General features: G+C 39.5%; 1 protein-coding gene across 1 annotated transcript in view; it reads right to left on the reverse strand.

The window, feature by feature from the left end:
- ATP8B1 (ATPase phospholipid transporting 8B1) overlaps positions 1 to 18402 on the reverse strand; it is a 60437-nt gene that overhangs the window by 16170 nt on the left and 25865 nt on the right. Inside the window, exons 8-17 of the mRNA XM_063077226.1 lie at positions 18278 to 18360; positions 18002 to 18160; positions 17756 to 17844; positions 15582 to 15772; positions 12544 to 12752; positions 11003 to 11046; positions 10299 to 10455; positions 4326 to 4514; positions 1886 to 1998; positions 166 to 330 (exon numbers count right to left, since the gene is read on the reverse strand). Of these exons, the coding sequence (XP_062933296.1) occupies positions 166 to 330; positions 1886 to 1998; positions 4326 to 4514; positions 10299 to 10455; positions 11003 to 11046; positions 12544 to 12752; positions 15582 to 15772; positions 17756 to 17844; positions 18002 to 18160; positions 18278 to 18360 (1399 nt within the window). The remainder of the gene's footprint in view (positions 1 to 165; positions 331 to 1885; positions 1999 to 4325; positions 4515 to 10298; positions 10456 to 11002; positions 11047 to 12543; positions 12753 to 15581; positions 15773 to 17755; positions 17845 to 18001; positions 18161 to 18277; positions 18361 to 18402) is intronic.

An 18402-nucleotide genomic window follows, 5' to 3' on the forward strand; every position in this document is an offset into this window, starting at 1 on the left:
ACTCTGAAGAAAAGAAATTCAAATGACTTAGTTCCAAAGTACAATTTCAAACACTAAAATTAGAATGATCTTTCAAGCATGAGATAAAAAAATGTAATAAAAGTTAATAAAATTTTTAATTTTGTTCAGAATATCAAGGAAAAAGTTATTGAGGCTAAAACTCACAATTAAGTCTTTTTCAATCTCCTCATAAACTTTATCCAGAGCTTCATCCCGGTTGGTTAAGGCCATACTGGCAGCCATAAACTTTTTATTCCATTCTGCAAATTCCTTTTCTTCAATTTCCTTGTAGCAAAGGCACAGGGTTCTAAGAGTTTCACTTGCAAAGACCTGTTTTATTTAAAAGACAATCACCCATGCAAAGAATAGTTAAATACATTCTACAGGGAGGATTAAATTTCACTTTATAATAGACTTTGTTTTCCTAAGCATCCTCTCCGTCCTAGGCACATACTACTAGTACCCAAATTAGTTAAAGGAAAAAATCTACCTTTCTTCTAAATCAAGTCACTGGAGTAAAGAAAACCTTTTCCTCTTAAAACTAGGAAATTAACAGACAAAGGGAGCTGCCTTGGAGTGTAATGATGTTATGAACACAGAACTGACAGCTTTATAATTTGTTCCTACAAACTGTTACAAGTCTAATCCAGCATTATTCCCTCAAACCAATTCTGAAATACATGAGCCACTGTTAAAGCTGAGATCATACATTTTACTAAAAAAGAGTGAAAATTTTCCCATGATGAACAAATTTAAGACATTTTAAATAGCTTCGTTATGAGCCAATAAAGTCTTTCATTACTTCATAGTCACATCTCGTCTAGCCAAGATGACAGAACTGCTCCACCAACTGAGTGTTTGCTTTCAAAGATTCTTAGAAGGTTCTGCATTTATTTGATTAATCGTTGTTCACATCCTCATGAGAACTCATCCATTTTAACTGCATCAGCGTCAGTATATAATCTTAAATTGTGACCCCACTTAGTAACGTATGCATCAAGCTTCTCTGAAGGATCTTTGGCTGGCTCTAAACTCAACTGATCCTTAAAGTACAGGAAAGAAACCACCCTGCATTAAGTACCTACTAAGTACTGGGAACTATGCAAGATGTTTTCTCCTGCAATAACCCTCCACGGTAGGAAGTATACCCTCCCTTTTTCACACAGGGAGTTAATTATTTATATGATACATCAACCATTTTTCCCAAGGACACAAAGCTAGCAAAGAGGCAGAACTGGGAAATTAGGTCTCACTGATCTCCTCCATACTTCCCTGCCACTGTTATATAGAACCAAAACAATATGATGATTGGTAGCCAATTCCAAAAGTGCACGTTCCAGAAACTTTCTGAGTAGCCACAACATCATTGGACTAAGTATATAACATCCTAAGACAAGGACTTTGAAGTAATAAAGACTGAACAATTTTACAAAGGTGCCAGAATTCGAAGATCCAATACATCCCCTGTCATGTAGGAATGCTTTCTTTTCCTCACTCTACACCTAGAAGTTGGTAGAGTGTTGGGGGGCCACACAGCCATTAAGACCACCACTTAGTATAGTTATGTAGCTTGCTCAAGGTCACTGGAAGAGAGACAAGCCATTCCCCAGTGTCAGTCCTACAGACCTGGATGTTGGGAAAGGGCACCACAGTCACTTTCCAGGAAGTCAGTTGTGGGACAGAACTGGACCCCAATGGCCATATTCCTACTCTGGTGCTCTTTCTACCTGACTATACTAAAGCAAGGGGAGGGTCAACAGTTAACAGACAGCTTTCACTGAAGCTTAAGACACACTACCAGAAAGTAAGATCAGAATCTCTATCCAAAAACAAATTAAAAAAAAAAAAAAGAATCTCTAGCCGAAAGAGTGAAAGGGAGACTTACATCCAGGGCATCCTGTGTCTCTTGCTTTGTAGGATTCATTCTATGTAACCGTTCGTAAATTACAGTGTCAGCACCTTTACAATAAAGCCTGATATTGCCTTCTGGGGTTCTTACTGGTAGCAAGGGAAGAAAAAACACACAACAAAGTTAACTTTTTTTTTTAATAAAGATGACTGGTAAGAGGATCTTAACCCTTGACTTGGTGTTGTCAGCACTACGCTCAGCCAGTGAGCTAACCAGCCATCCCTATATGGGCTCCGAACCCGTGGCCTTGGTGTCATCAGCACAACACTCTCCTGAGTGAGCCATGGGCCGGCCCTAAATCTGATTTCTTAAATGAAAATTACATTTATAAAGTTAATTTCAAGTGTCATTGTGCTCAGAATTCACTATTAGTTTAAAATCATCAATGCATGTAGGAAAGTGTTGCCCTTATCAAAGTGGGTAAGTCACTATCTGGAATGAATGTAACAGTGAAATAAATGTGGAAAGATTCCTTCACGGTCAGCTGACTTTTAACAAATATATACTAACTCCCCACTGTGCACTATGCCCTGTGCTGGCTGCTTTCTTCCATAGAATTTTCTTTGTCCAGGCCAACCACAGGAATCTTTCTTACTGATACACTCATCATACTTACTGCCTTTAACACTCAGACCATAACTTCACTCCTTGTGACCATTTTCTTCTATCTTTTGAACTGTTTAATAATTTAATCGTAGTATGTGCCTTATCACTAACTAGATTTTAAGTTCTCCAAGGTAGATGGCAGGCAGGAGAATTAGTCTGGATTAATGTTATGCTCAAGGAAAGCACTCAGTAAGATGTGCCTAAGAAGAGTGCAGTAGACAGTTACATCTGCATGTTGTCTTTGGTTAAAAAATCAATGTCATAGTGGAGAAGGCTTGTGGACACCACCTTAACCAAGTGATCAAAGTTAACATCACCTGGGGCTGGCTGGTTAGTTCAGTTGGTTACAGCATGGTGCAGATAACACCAAGGTCCAGGGTTGAATCCCTGTACTGGCCAGCCACCAAAAAAAAAAAAGGAAAAAAAAAAGTCAACATCACCAATAGTAAGACAGTCCAACATCATGTGCCTTCTGATGTGACACTTGAGGGGCACAGCATCACTTATGTATGCTTCCTGCTAACAACGTGTAACCTGAATCTAAACATGAAGGAACGTGAGACAAATCCATAGAATGAAATAACTGGCTTATCTTTTCAAAAATGTCAATATATGAAAGATCAAAAAGCAGGTTGAAGAACTGTTCTTGATTCAGTCATGAGCACCTAAAACAATGTGCGATCTTAGATTGGATTCTGGATCAGAAAAACATAGAGAAAGAAAGAAGGAGATTTCCTGGTAAAATGTGAAAAAGTCTGTAGATTAGGTTATACTATTGTATCATGTTACATTTCCTAATTCTGGGGGGCGGGGGACGGTAAGGAAGGAATTGGTAAAAGCTCACGAAAAATGATTACATTGTATAATGTTGAATATACTAATTATCCTGATTTGAGCATCACATTTTGCACATAGGTACTGATATTCAACTCTGTACCCCACAGATATGAACATTTAACTGTTACAAAACAAAAAATAAAAAAATAAAAAATAAAAAATAAATAAAATAGTTAAAAAGTGTTTAGAAAGTTAAAAGATAAAAAAATTAAAAATAAATTTTGATTCTAATCATTGGTCTTGTTCTTAGAAAATGCCTGCTAATGTATTTAGGGGTAAAGTATTTAGATCTGCAGTTTACTCTCAAATGGCTCAGAAAATAACCTGTATATATAATAACCTTGACAAAGAAAATGTGGCAAATGTTGACAATTGGTGGATATGGAAGGGTACCTATGAGTTCTTTAAACCATTCTTGCAACTTTTCTGTAAGTTTCAAATTATTTCACATTATGAACATAAAAAAAATTCAATATTAGGAAGCAATTATCATCTCTCCTTGGTGGTCTGTTATGCCCTTAGATTAGAGGTACAATTTTGATTCATAAGCACAGCCTTGCTTTTCTCAGAACTCCTCTCCTGCTGAGCCCTCCCTTCCCTGATGTCAAGTATAGTAGAGAAGCATTCACAGGGGCTGGAAAAATAAAAGAGCTTGTGCTGTGGGCAGTGCTGCAAGCTGTGCACCTGCCGCTTTGATCATGTTGCATCTGCCACCCTAGATTCAACAGCTGGCCACCCTGATGGTTCAAAGAACAACAGCATTTGCAAGATTCAGATATGCTGCAGTGGTCCCTTTGACTAGTGGACACGGGGAAGAATACAGAAAAAAACACCAGTTTCCATAAGTCTGTGGAAATCTTCCAGGAGCCAAGTAGTTCTTTCATTGCCTGCTTTACCCTGGCATGACAAATAATATGGGTAAGCGGCAAGATCTAAGTGAATGATTCACAGACATACCCCGAGGGAGACCTACCAATTACAGACATTCGTTTCCGGTCACTATTGAAGTCCAAAATGGCAAGAACACTGTAGGTCCTTTCAGTGCCCAGCTCACTGATGGTGATCGTGTTCTGGGTCCTAGAGAGGAAGGCGAAGCCAAAGTTCCTGGCGGCGCTGACCAGGGCACCTTCGTCAGGAGAGGCTGCCTGGTAGTTGAGCTGACCTAACCAATGAAACAGGAGAGAAATTCTAGAAATTGTAAAACCAAGGTCAGAGCTCATCCCTGAGTTCTCCACTAAGGTTCCTGTGGGATAAAGATGTTCTTTTTTTTTTTTTAAAGATGACCAGTAAGGGGATCTTAACCCTTGACTTGGTGTTGTCAGCATCACGCTATCCCAAGTGAGCTAACCGGCCATCCCTATATAGGGATCCGAACCTGTGGCCTTGGTGTTATCAGCACCACACTCTCGCAAGTGAGCCATGGGCCGGCCCTGGGATAAAGATGTTCTGCAAAGCCCAAATATCACAAGAAAATAAGTCATCAACTCCTAAGAATATGCCAAACTAAAACTTCTTAAATTTTAAATTTGCATGAGGCCCTTCAGTGATTGAAAACTCGAGGGGAAAAAAAAAACAAAAAACCAAAAGACTTTGAAGATTATGAACAGTAATGTAAACTAGATATAAAAAACTTGGCCAAAAATAAGAAAAAAATTCCTATAATCCTACCACCCAGAGGAAAATCGCCACCACTGACATTTTATTATTCCTCCGAGTTCTTTTTAAAGTCTATTTCTGGGCTGGCTGGTTAGCTCAGTTAGTTAGAGAGCTGTGGTATAACACCTAGGTCAAGGATTCAGATCCCCTTACTGGCCAACTGCAAAAAAAAGAAAAGAAAAGCCTGTTTCTGAAATAGTTTCTATTGTGATCCTGATTATTTTAACATTATATTTTGAGAATGTTGCCATCATATCTTTAAAAATTCTTCATAAACTTTATTTTAGTGAATGTAAATATGTCACCATTTTCCCATTACACGCACTTAGTTTATTTCCAAAATTTTTGGCTCTTAAAAATAACACTGAGGGGTTAGCCAGTTAGCTCAGTTGCTTAAAGCACCACCTTGTAACACCAAGGTCAGGGGATGGGCTCCCCGTACCAACCAGCTGCCAAAAGCAAACAAAAAATTGCACTGATTTGATGAATATGCTAATTACCCTGATTTGCTCATCACACATTGTATTGAAATACAGCTCTGTACCCCATAAATATATCTAATCAATGTTTCAATAAAAATAAAGAGTCTTAAAAAGCAATAAAATAAAATAAAAGCTGATTTTCACAATGGTAAAAAAAAAAAAATAACAACATGGCAATAACCTTTCCGTGTGTGTAAAGATTTTTCTGTCTTTATTTTCTAAGGACAGATTCCTAGAAGTCAAAATACTAAGTTAGAAAATATTGATCATTTTTAAGCTTGTTGGTATATATTACTAATTTGTATTCTGAACAGGTTATACCAGTTTATCTTCCCTCTAGAAGAGTATGTTTACTTCCTCAAAGCTATATTCTTATTGAGAAAAAAAAAAAAAAGAAACTTTGTCAATCTGATCAATACCTCTCTTGATGCTAAATAATAGAAATAGAAACAGAAAGTTAAATAATAGAAAATGGCCTTCTGTTCACAACTACACTTCAACAATGAGGATAAATCTCACAATGCTGAGTGAACGAGGCCAGACGCAAAGAGTATATATACAAAAGAATACATGATTCCACTCACACAAACCAAAAAAACTGAAAAATGTTATTCAGAGTCAGAAGAGTAGTTTTCTTGGCGGGATAATGGCTGGAAGGGGACACAAAAGGGAATTCTTGAGATCAACGGTGTTCCTTTTTAAAATCTTGGTGCTCATTACAAGAATGTCTTCATTTGGCAAAAATTCATTGAGCTATACTTGTATACTTATGATACGTACACATCTCTGTCACATGTTGTACTTTAATAAAAACTTTTAAAAAAAACACTCTGCCTAACCAAGATTTTCTATTTTCCTATTCTAGTTATTCTGCCTTGAAAAATAACTGGAATAGGAAAACTAGAATTTCCATGGTCAGATGAATTTGAACAGAAAAGGGCATTTAGTTTTCCAGCCTGGCTTGCCCAGGACGCAGGCACTGGTGCAGGGGCAGCTGCTCAAACCTCCATCTAACAGGGCAGGACGCTCCAGGGTGCAGGGGTGCAGGCAGAGCTGCACATGGCTTCCTTCCCTCCTTCCTCCACACACAGGCTCAGGCGGTTCACTTTAATTAAGCCAGCATTAATCACTTCCCAATCAGTAATTAAAGATGACAGTTAAGGTTCTTTCTCTATTTGTTTACTCAGAAAGTCCTACAGCAGAAGTTATAAATGTACTTGCTAGATCTGGCTATTCTACAAACAGACAGAAACGCCAGAGGGCAAACTGTTTAACCAGAGCCAAACCAGTGGCAGGGAGCGCAAAGCCCCTCTCCTCCATGGTGTCAGCTGGGCAGTGATATACTGCACAGTATCAACGGCATACTTCATATTTCCAAAAGAGAAAAGAAACAAAATAAAAGGTGGTAAAGTTCCCATGAGTAACACTATCATATCTAAAGCAAACACCTCGATATCTTTATCGTTAAAGGCAAAAGAAAATCCTTCCATTATGTTCTGGTAATGGAATTAGAATTTCAGACTAATACAGATGGAGGAACTTCAGAGACTTGGCCCAAATGCCAACCTCATGTTTTCAGGAAGAAATTTGGACTAAAAAACAATCAGCTGAAGAAAACTCTATGTATGGCACACTTATAGGCAACTAGAAAGACTTTTCCTTTTACAGACTTATTTGTGAATCATGAAACTGATGCAAACAAAAAAGATGCTCAGATACAATCCCACCTCTCATCTCCCATTATCCCAATTTCATAGCTGCTTCTGGTTGATAACACCCTGGATCTTCCAGTCACCAGGCCTGAAACAGCAAGTTACCTGTCAGATGTCCCTTTCCCCTCAAGCCTCCCACCCCCTTCAAATCATTTGCTGAATGTCTCCCACATACCTGGCCTTCTCATCCTTCCCAAAGACCCCATCCTCACCCAGTGCTTTGGCCTCCAGGGTCTCCCTGCTCCAGGCTGTCACACTCAATGTGATGCTCAAACCTCCTAAAATAAGTGCTCTGATCACCGATTAAAGCCCTCCTGGTGAAGTAAAGGCTTCCAGGCCTTCACACCCGGCTCTCACTTGGCCTCTGTGGGAAGCAGGAGGCTTAAGATAGAGAGATTATCCAGATTCTCCTGACCTAATTAAATAAGCACTTATAGAGGACTGGGTTCTTTGTGGAAAGATTGATCCATCTATCTATATATCTATTTTGGCAGCTGGCCAGCATAGGGATTGAATCCTGGAATTTGGTGTTATCAGCACCACACTGTAATCAACAGAGATAAACAGCCAGCCCTAGGAGAGAGATTCTCCACTACTGGCTTTGAAGATGGAGGGTCCTAATTGGTAAGGAATGAGGGCAGACTCTAGGAGTGGAGAACCATGCCAGCTGACAGCCGGCAAGAAAATGGGGACTTCAGTCCTACAGCCATAGAGAACTAGATCCTTATGCAACTGCATGAACTTGGAAGAGGACACCGAGCTCCAGATGAGAGCATGACCTGACATTGACTTTAGTGAGATGCTGAGCAGAGAACCTAGTCACGCTGTGCTCAGACTTCTGACCTATACAGAACCATGAGCTAAAAAAGGGTACTGTGTTGCACTAATTCATTACAGAGTAATTGGATACGAATGCAGCCTCTCCATACGATCAACAGTCAAGCCACACAAAAGAAGTCAGATGTTCATGACAACATATATGAAAGGATCTCCTTCCCTCTCTTGCTGATGTTATGCATAATAAAAGACGAGCCAGTCTCCACTATTCTTATAAGAGGGAGAAAACGAGAGCAAAGGGGCAGTAGCATGGTGGAGTGGAAGGAAGACTGGACTAGAATGAGCTTTAATCTGCTGCTTAGGCTGGTCCCTTGCGCTTTCTGAGTCTGAATTTTCTTATCTATAAAATTTGGAGATATGGTCTCCAAGGCCCCTTCCAAGGGACACTTTCATGGTACTTTTTGGACCAAAGTCAATATCAATTTCTCTTTTAACCTCCTACATCTAGAAATCCAGCTCATCTGTATTCTCAGTGGCTAGAGTAACTGCCTATCATCTACTGGGTGAAGAAAGATTCCCCAGGATGTATGACTCTTTGCTCCAGCTGACAGTGGACAAAGTGCTACAGAATGTTAGGCTGGAAGGGACTTTGAACATCCAGCCTTCTTATTGCAACACTGAAGAAGCCGGTGCTCAGACAGGAACCAAAACTGGGATGGCCCATGTCTAGCACACAGTGGAGAAAAATAAGAAAAATGGAGAAAAATAAGATTAACATACATTTGCCTAAGTTGTCCAGTTTGCTCTCAAAATACCATCATGCCTCAAAGAAAAGCAGAATAACTTTACTAATAAGTCAAAACATAAGGAAACTAAGCTGCTTAAAAATATTGCACTTTATCTTTATTTTAGGAGTAAAATTTGCTTGGCTAGCCAGACTTTGGCCTCGCTTTAACGATTCATGACCTGGTACCATCCTGGGCTATTCTTTCCCACTGTGCCTGCTAATCGCCCCTCCCATGGATCCACCCCAACTTGAACTCTGCTATCTCCTTTTACTGAACTATTAGAGTCATCCTGGGGCAGTGGGTTTCTGTGAAACATGCTGGAAGATATCACATACAGCTTTTATGCATGTTCCTTCTTCAGAGATTTCATACCTGCTACATATGAAACATCAAGGTTGGAAACAGGAACTTTTGCATGCTGCACTGATTGAAGTAAAAAGACAAAAAAAAAAAAAGACAATAACAAAAAATAAAAATAAAAGAGAAAAAAGAAAGAAGATACAAGAAAAGAAAAAAGACAAAAAAATACAAAAAATAAAAATAAAATAATAAAGAAAAAAATAACAAAAAAGAAAAAAGAACTAAAAGAAAGTGGAGAATGAGAGAGTGAATGAAGAGAAATGGATAAATGAATTGAAGTAAATAAATGAAGTAAAGGCAGACTGGGCTTCATTACAGACACACCAAAAGAATTCTTTTATTCTTTTATTCTTTCTATAAAGTACCTGAGCATCTGTACAATCTGTGAGTATGTCCATGTGTGAAAACACTACAAAAGCTTTCATTTGATACAGGACAAGCTTGCTATAACAAAGCTGGTACAAACTGCATTTAAGAATTCTGCAAAGGAGCCCATGAGTCAGCCTGGCTTCTTCCCATGTAACTCACATTAATTATGCTCCTTGAAATGAAAAAGGCACCTTAAAGAGATCCAGGCTTTAGCTGATATTATTTCAAACCCAAAACATATCAGAATCTAGTAAATGAAAACATATCTCTGAACTTATTATTATTATTATTATTATTTTAAAGATGACTGGTAAGGGGATCTGAACCCGTGGCCTTGGTGTTATCAGCACCACACTCTCCCAAGTGAGTGACAGGCCAGCCCTCTGAAATTATTTTGTAGAAAATGTTGTCCAAGTTTAAAATCCACTTATGATATAGATAAGGTTTGACTTTTCACTCTCAATAAATGTTAAGTAATAATATTGGGAAGATTTTGATTCTTCTATTATAATTCAAGAGCCAACCATTTCTTTTAATAAGATTTCATTTACAAAGTGATAAACACACCTGGGGCTGTCACTGTGAATAAAACATAAACTTTTTAGAGACAAGAAGCGTGTTACATACTTTGCTCTTCCATAAGCCATCTAGGGGTCAGTGGTCACAAATAGCCATTGCTTGAGTGAATGAAGAGGCAGACTTATCACGTGTACTATTTGATCTGCGTTTGAGTCATTAGCATCCATTCCCTGGAAACGAAAAAACTGTTCTCCAGTGCCTGAGATAAAACAGAAACACTCACCATCAAGTCTATCCACCATGACCGTGTGGCATACTGCAAGCAAGAAGAAGAACTGTCGCACTTCCGGCTCTTTCCCAGACTGGATTTGCTCAACAAGATAATGGTCATAAAATGCAAGTTTCCCATCAGCAAGTGTATTCCAGCTAAAATCAACTTGCTGAAGGAAATGGAGAAGGAAAACAAAATGTGATTTAAAAAACAAAAACAAAAACATTTCTGGGTTAACAAATGATAAAAACTTTTCTTTGAAGCTAAGATTTTAATAATTACAAAAATCACCTTAGGATTTGAGCACATGCTTGAGTTATGTGTCAAGAGGCTAACACCCATCTTAAAAGAAAAAGGCACCCTGTGGTGGTTGAATTGTGTCCTCTCAAAAGATACTTGGAAGTCCTAACCCCTGGTACCCATAAATGTGTCCTTATTTGGAAATAGAGTCTTGCAGATGTAATCGAGGTAACATGACGTAATACTGCATTAGGGTGAGCCCTAACCCAATTACTGGTGTCCTTACAGAACAGGGAAACGTGGACACAGACACACAAGGAGAACTCCATGTGACAGTGGAAGTGGGGACTGGAGTGTTGTATCTAAAAGTCTGCAAGCCGAGGATTGTGGATAACCACCAAAAGCGAGCAGCATGACCCTACTAACACCCCGACTTCCCTAGCATTCCAAACAATTCTTTAACTTAAAGGACTTACCTCTATTTTGCTATGATTGTGTTGAGAAACATCCCGAGGGTCTCCTGTGAAACGAATAGGACAAAACAATCTGAGTCTGCACACGTGTCCAGCGGCCCTCCTTCACCTGGCTTTGCTTATATGGTGATGGTGTTCATATGGGTCTCACAGCCTGTTTTTAGACCTCCAGTTAAGAACGGCTTTTACAGTTTTCAAGAATTGCAAAAAACAAAAAATAAATAACAAAGAAGAATATTTGATAGAGACCATATATGGCCTGCCAAGGCTAAAATATTTACTATTTGGCTCTTTATAGAAAAAGTTTGCCGACCCCTGGTCTAGATATTGAGAGACCAGTACTTGTGCCTCTATCCTGCAGTCTCCTCTGGGGTCTGAATCATGTCCCTTGAAATCCTCCACCTCTCTCTCCCGACTCAGAAAGGACTGCCACCACCCAGGTGACCCACTTCCTCAACCCCTCAGTGTCGCCCCTTCCTCACTGATGTTCTTTATGTGAAAACACATTCACAGTACAGAGTTTTCTACAAGTGGAAAGCATGTGCATGTGCCTGTATCTTTTAAAAGTTGTATTGTCTTTATTTAAAAGTTGGATGGCTGGCCAATCAGCTCAGTGGGTTGGAGCATGGTGTTATAACATCAAGGTTAAGTGCTCAGATCCCTGTCCTAGCCAGCCACAAAAAAACCCAACAAAAACCAAAACAAAATAAAAGGTAGAGTACTCTATTTAAATATGATATTAGCCTTCATGTTGTTTATAAATATACAGCACATTTCAAAAATTAGAATGGAAATTGACTTTTTAAAAAATATGGTGAAATACACATAACTTAAAATTTACCATCTTAACCATTTTTAAGCATACAGTTCAGTAAACATTAAGTACATTCACACTGTTGTGCAACCATCATCACCATCCACTTCCAGAACTGTTTTCATCTTGTAAAATTGAATCTCGGCACCTATTAAACAATAACTCCCCACTCTCCCTACCTCCAGCCCCTGGTAACCACCATTCTACTTCCTGTGTCTATGAAATAGTACCTCATAAGAGTGGAATCACATAATATTTGCTTTCTTGTGACTGGCTTATTTCACTTAGCACAATGTCTTCAAGGTTCACCCACGTTGTAGCATGTGTCAGAATTTTCTTCTGTTTAAAGAAATGCATAATATTCCTCTGTATGTATATCTACATTCTGTGTACCCATTCATCCATCGATGGACACTGGGTGGCTTCCACCTTTTGGCTATTGTAAGTAATGCTGTTATGAACGTGGTGTGCAAGGAACTCTGAGTCCCTGTTTTCAGCTCTTTTGAGTACATACCGAAAAGTGGAACTGCTGGATCACACGGTAATTTGTGTGCCTATTTCTGACTGCTGACCTCTCCCACTTAGGTGTTCCCAACGCCACCCCCATGACATTCCCTTGCACTTAGCTGAGGAATGACCACCGCAGGACTGTCATGGAAGGCACTACCAACTCTGGTCACACGGCCAGCTGCCCCGCTCACCCAAGGAATGAGTGACAGCTTCCACTCACCGTAGATCTGCCCATTGATGCAGCACTTCTTAAAGGTCATGATGTTCTGTGTGAGCGTCCCCGTCTTATCAGAGAAGACGTAATGGATCTGCCCAAGCTGCTCATTCAGCGTGGTGGTTCTAGCCTTTGCGGGCGTGTCCTTCTCAGCATAGTACATCTGCAGGTCCCAGTTTATAAAGTGGCTTTGCCCAAGACGAATCACTTCCACGCTAGGAAGACAAAAGATGACTGTCCATGGAATGTTCAGATACGAGTGGCAGGTAGTGGATTTTGTCCTCACTCAGAGCAAGCTGCTGCTTGCTATCTACTGCTATGGTCGGAGTGTTAGTGTTCCCCCAAAATTCATATGTTGAAGCCTAATCCCCAATGAAGCAGTACTGAGGTGAGGCCTTTAGGAAGTAATTTTTTGGCTCTGTCCTAATGAATGGGATTAGGCCTGAAGGAGCTTATTTGTCTCTTCTGCCATGAAGACACAGCAAAAAGTCACCCGCTATGAAGCAAAGAGTGAGCCCTCACCAGACATCAGATCTGCTGGTGCTTTGATTTTGTACTTCCCAGCCTCCAGGACTGTGAGCAATATCTCTAAGTTACCCAGTCTGAGGTATTTTGTTATAGCAGCCCAAATGGATGAAGAAATCTTCAAGGCAACAAGCCATGCTATGGCCCCTATGCTCTGGTCTCCTGACCAAACACGTCATTCTGCAGCTTCGGGGTTGAGCTGATTTTAGACTAGCAGCCTTCCCTCAAAGCACCTGGCTCATTGCGATTTCCTACTCGCTCCTGAGCACACGCGGCCACGGAGACCCATGTTCAGAACACATGGCCCAGAGGAACCGGGGACATGGTAATGCTGCAGACAGTGCCAAGGGACACACCACTCCTTGCTCTCTTTTTCTTCATTCCTCATTGCACCCAGGGACACGGGGGTGGCTGTGTTCACCTTGGCCCACAGTTTCAGGGCAAAGGGAATGAGGGTTCACTAGACTCCCGAGTGCTCTCAAATAGGGCAGAAGGCTTTTGGTAAATAATTCCTAAATTGTGATCCCACACTGTAAAAAAGCATTTTTTCCCTAAATTCTTCTAAGGTTATAGAATGTCCAAAATAAGGTATTCTAAAAGGGTCATCTCAATTTTAAAACGATAAGGGATTAAATCTCAGTTATAAGAAAGTGGTTTACATATCCAGCATGTTAAATGGGCAAAGGATGTCTTTACAACAAGTCAAACAGATAGAAAAATAACTCTTCCCATCCCTCTCTCTCTTCTTCCCTTCCATAAATATTCCCTGAGTGCCTACTCTGTACCAGACACCATTCTAGGTACAGAGGACACATTAGTTAACAAAACAGTCAAAATCACTGCTCTTAAGGAAGTTACCTTGTAGTGGAAGCAAAAAAAAATTTAAAAACCAGTTGATATACACTCTACCAGGTGGTGAACACTCTGCAGAAAATCAAAGCAGGGTAAGAGACTGACTGGTCAGGAAAGTCCAGGGTGGTAAGGAGATACCTGAGCAGAGGCCTGCAGGAAATAAAAGCACCATATAGCTATCTGGGGAAGAATGTTCCAGGCAGAGATAAGAGTAGATACAAAGGCCCTGTGGTAAGAGCAGTATCAAGAGAACTAGAGTGGCAGGAGCCCAGGGAGGTGCGGGAGGCATGGTTGGGGTGGAGGGCTGAGCACCAGATCACGCTGGGCCTTGTGGGGACTATGTGGCTTCACTGAGTTTATTCTGAATGAGGTGGAAAGCTACTGTAGGGTTGATGACAAAGCAAAGATGCCATCTCAAATGATTTGACCTGACCTGATTTCAAAAGACCTCTATTTCCAAGAGAAATGATGAAATCATATTGGTCACTTAATGTAAAATTATGTACGCAGTTTATTTGATAACAAACACTGATAGTTTTTAGACAAAATAATCTGCGTAATAGTTCCCTTAACAAAGATAACACTCGTCTTAATGTTTTTAAAAGTAGCTGCGGAGCAGCCGACCAAGGGCTTTAACTTCCTTTTAGAAGATCAACTGTAACTACATGTAATGAAATGAAGAACAAAACAAATGCACAAATAATAAAATTAAAATTAAATAAATGCTTCTAATTACAGGTGTGTATGTGATCCCATATGCCTCTGGCCTATTATTTATTGGAACTAGAAACAGACTCTGACTGCTAAGTGTATATTCTAAGGCACCATCCCTCCATCCCAGGTCCCAGATACAACTGACCAGTGACAGTGAACTTTGATATAAAAGAAAGAGAAAAACAGGAAGAAATATCAAAAAATAAGGCGATTACCATTTGCCAGAGATACGACCCTGCCCTTTTTATTGTGGAGCTGTAGATCAGAGACAGAACACTTGGAGAGGCTGAAGGGGGGTGGGGAATTTCCTCCCCCGTGGGGGGTAGTGACCAGGAAGTCCACTGAATTTTACCAAGTTTAAAATGGGTGCGGCAGATGGTGATAAGTGAGACAGATAAGTGGATAGGGAGGCACCTGAAAAGTAAAACTAAGTTTTTCCATGACATTTTTTTTTTTTTTTAAAGATGACAGGTAAGGGGATCGTAACCCTTGACTTGGTGTTGTCAGCACCACACTCTCCCAAGTGAGCCACAAGCCAGCCCTTCCATGATATTCTAAATCTTCACCAGTACGGGATCCGAAACCCTTGTGTTACAACACACTGCTCTAACCAAATGAGCTACAAGATCAGCCTCCCAGGCTCTTTTTGAACCTTTGGAGCCCACTGAGAAGGAATCTTACCAAGTGAAGGACAGCAGGAGAAGCATTTGAGCTCTAACTTCAGCAGTCTTATCTGCAAAGAGGATGAGATAGGAGGTGCCTGGCACAGAGCAGATACTCAAATGCTAATTTTCTTTCCCTGTTCAACCCTCAGTTCTGAAATGAAAGTCATTTTCTTACTTGTTCCTTATTACCTTCAAAACAATTATGGCTAGAAATGAAGGTACTAAGTTGGGAAAAGGTACTACATTCTTCTCTTAAAGCAAAAGGCCAAAGAGATGAGACAGGCTTACCTGACATAGAGAGAGATGGGCACCATGGTGTTAAGTACAATGATGTAGCCCCAGAAAATTAGAAATCCACGGTAGGAGGGTGTAGCATCTTTTCCATCATAGAGGTACCAAGAATAATTGCCAACTTGGGCTTCCCAGTAAGCATGGCCAATGGCAAGACCAGCAGAAAGCAGGATAAGCATAACGAAGATCTGGAAGACATAAAACATTTAAATGCATTGCGAAGATCAATTTCCAACCCTGTGCATTTCATAGATGCTACTTTACATGTTTATGATGATTCAGTAGTCTGTAAAAATAACACACTTAAAATTAAAACAAATATAAAAAAAGAATAAAAAATTTAAAAAGGAGAAAATTAAAACAGTGCCATAAGAATACTTTGAAAGTTTATTTGACTGGTCTGATAGATTTACCCCACATATTACATATAAGGTGAAGTTTTGGTCCCAAAATTATCATTTAAAAGGGAAGATGGTGTCTTATATTCAAAGCCTTAAAGACTCTGATATTATGGGGCACTTTCTCAGTTACTTTTCCTTTGAACAATAATGTATGGTTTTTATGAAATAACTTCAAACAATGCTGAATTGGGATGCTCATAGAAAACATATGATGGAAATGATTTTTTTTAAAAAAGGCATGGAAATTTCACCCATATTTGGGTTGGGTAATTATTCCTGAAGTTACAATGTCACAAGTGTTCATGTCATTGTAAACAAGATTACTTAATTATTATGCTGTGAAAATTATGAGGATGTACTTATGGAATGAATAAAAAAGCCAACTGTCCATGTGATATTTAAGTATTCCCAAGTGGGAATAAAATTTCCAGGGCCACATTTAAATTTCTGGACACAGATTCCAAAAGTGCTATATCTCAAAACAACTTGGCACAGAAAGAGAGATGACAGGCTCTTTGTGAGTGTTCTGGTCATAACCACAACAATGATGCCGAAGATGAACATGAAAAGTTCACATAAAATTTTCATGAAATGTGAGAATCATTTTTTAAATTAATGTATTACTTTTATATAATTTTAAATATGTATATGCAATTAAAGAATTATAAATATTATAAGTCCCTAAGAGTTTATATATTCAAATTGTACTAAATAATTGGAAAAAAATTCTCATTGGGAAGTTGGAGTACGGCTTAATATTTGTTATCAGCCTGGGTGAGGAAAAGAGTTAACACAGCAGGCCTGAGACTGCTATCCTTAGAAGGCCTGCTTGCAAGGTTGGCCCTTGGCTGGCATCTGGGAACTCAGATTTTGGGGGTTTCCTGATTCCTTATTTCTTATTCTCTGATAAGAATGGCTCATTGGGCCTGTGCAAACAACATGGTTTATGCTGGCCACCTGCATTTTTGGGGAATCTGGAATTTTGGTACATGCCAGGCAGACAGTACCTACATGACCAACCCCCAATTAAAATCCCTGGTCACTGGGTCGCTAATAGGCTTCTCCAGTGTAGACAACCTGGTATGGCATGTGCTGTCGTGAACTGCTGCCAGGACAATTAAGTGCCTCTTGTGTGTGTGACTCCATTGGGAGAGGACTCTAAGGAGCTATGTCTGGTTTCCTCCGGACTTTGCCCCATAAGCCTTTCCTTTTGCTTATCTTGCTTTGTATCCTTTTACATAAGTCATAGCCATGAGGAGGACTACACGCTGAGACTGATGAGTCCTCCTAGTGAGTCATCGAAAATGGGGGTGGTCTTAAGGAGTCTCGACGCACTTTATTTTTAGCCTTACCTTATATTTGGATTTATACAGTATATGCTGGGGGGCAGGGGGAAGATTTGCTTTTAAGAGAACCATCCTTATGGAAAACTAACAGCAATAAATTAACCCTATACTGACTTCAGGAGCCCAGACCCACTAACTTATCTAGGGCTTCCTGATTCTCCAACTTGGTCACTCCAGTCATCAGAGTACTCAGGGCGCCCTACAACTGAAATTTTACTTCCCAAGGAGATTCTCCTGTTGGAAGTGTAACATTGCTGAGAAAAAGTGTGAAATCCCCTCTCCCCACCATTTGATATTGGAGTGCCCAAGCATTTTTCTACTCAGCGTAAAGAGGTAAGTCTTCTTTGCATTAGAAAACATACAACAAAATTAGAGCAATAGATAGCAGCCTAGACTTCCATCTTCTGAATCAGAAAATAAATACCGTGTAAACCATGTAGTTCATCAAGTAATCAATTTTAGTTCTTTTAAATCTGGTTTTCCCACTATTCTTCATTATTTTAGTGTCAGCACCTAAAAACAGAAAATTCAATGTGATCAACAACTGGGAAAAATCAATTCACTAGCATGTCAATAAAATTACTCTTCCTTTGGTTTCAACAGAGAAAAGATGTAAATTTAAATCTTTGAGCTTATAGCACATCAATTTCCCAAGAAACTCTTAAAATACCTGCAAAAATGACCAATCCATGGCAGACATCGGTGTTCCTAATCACACAGCCACGTAACAAAATTTTATCAGCATCCAAAGGAAAACTTCTGTTTCTCCAAAATAGTGTTCCCGTAAACTTATCTAGTCGGTTATTAGGTTCTTCACATTCAATAAAACCTTTAAAAAAAATGATTCACATAATTAATCACATATGAAAGATATTTTGGCTTTAATCAATAGGGACTGAATCAAGCAACTAAAATTTCAAACAAAGTAGACACGTTTTGTACAAACCATCGAATGTTGCCAACGTGTCTTCTCTTTGGAGACATTGGTCTGTGATTTCAAGTGCCATTTTGAACTTTAAATTGGTTTCTCTAAAGAGAAGGGTGAAAAGAATTAAGTGAAAAAATTTTGGA

The sequence above is a fragment of the Cynocephalus volans genome, chromosome 13 (assembly GCF_027409185.1).
Source record: "Cynocephalus volans isolate mCynVol1 chromosome 13, mCynVol1.pri, whole genome shotgun sequence".
Lineage (NCBI taxonomy): Eukaryota > Metazoa > Chordata > Mammalia > Dermoptera > Cynocephalidae > Cynocephalus > Cynocephalus volans.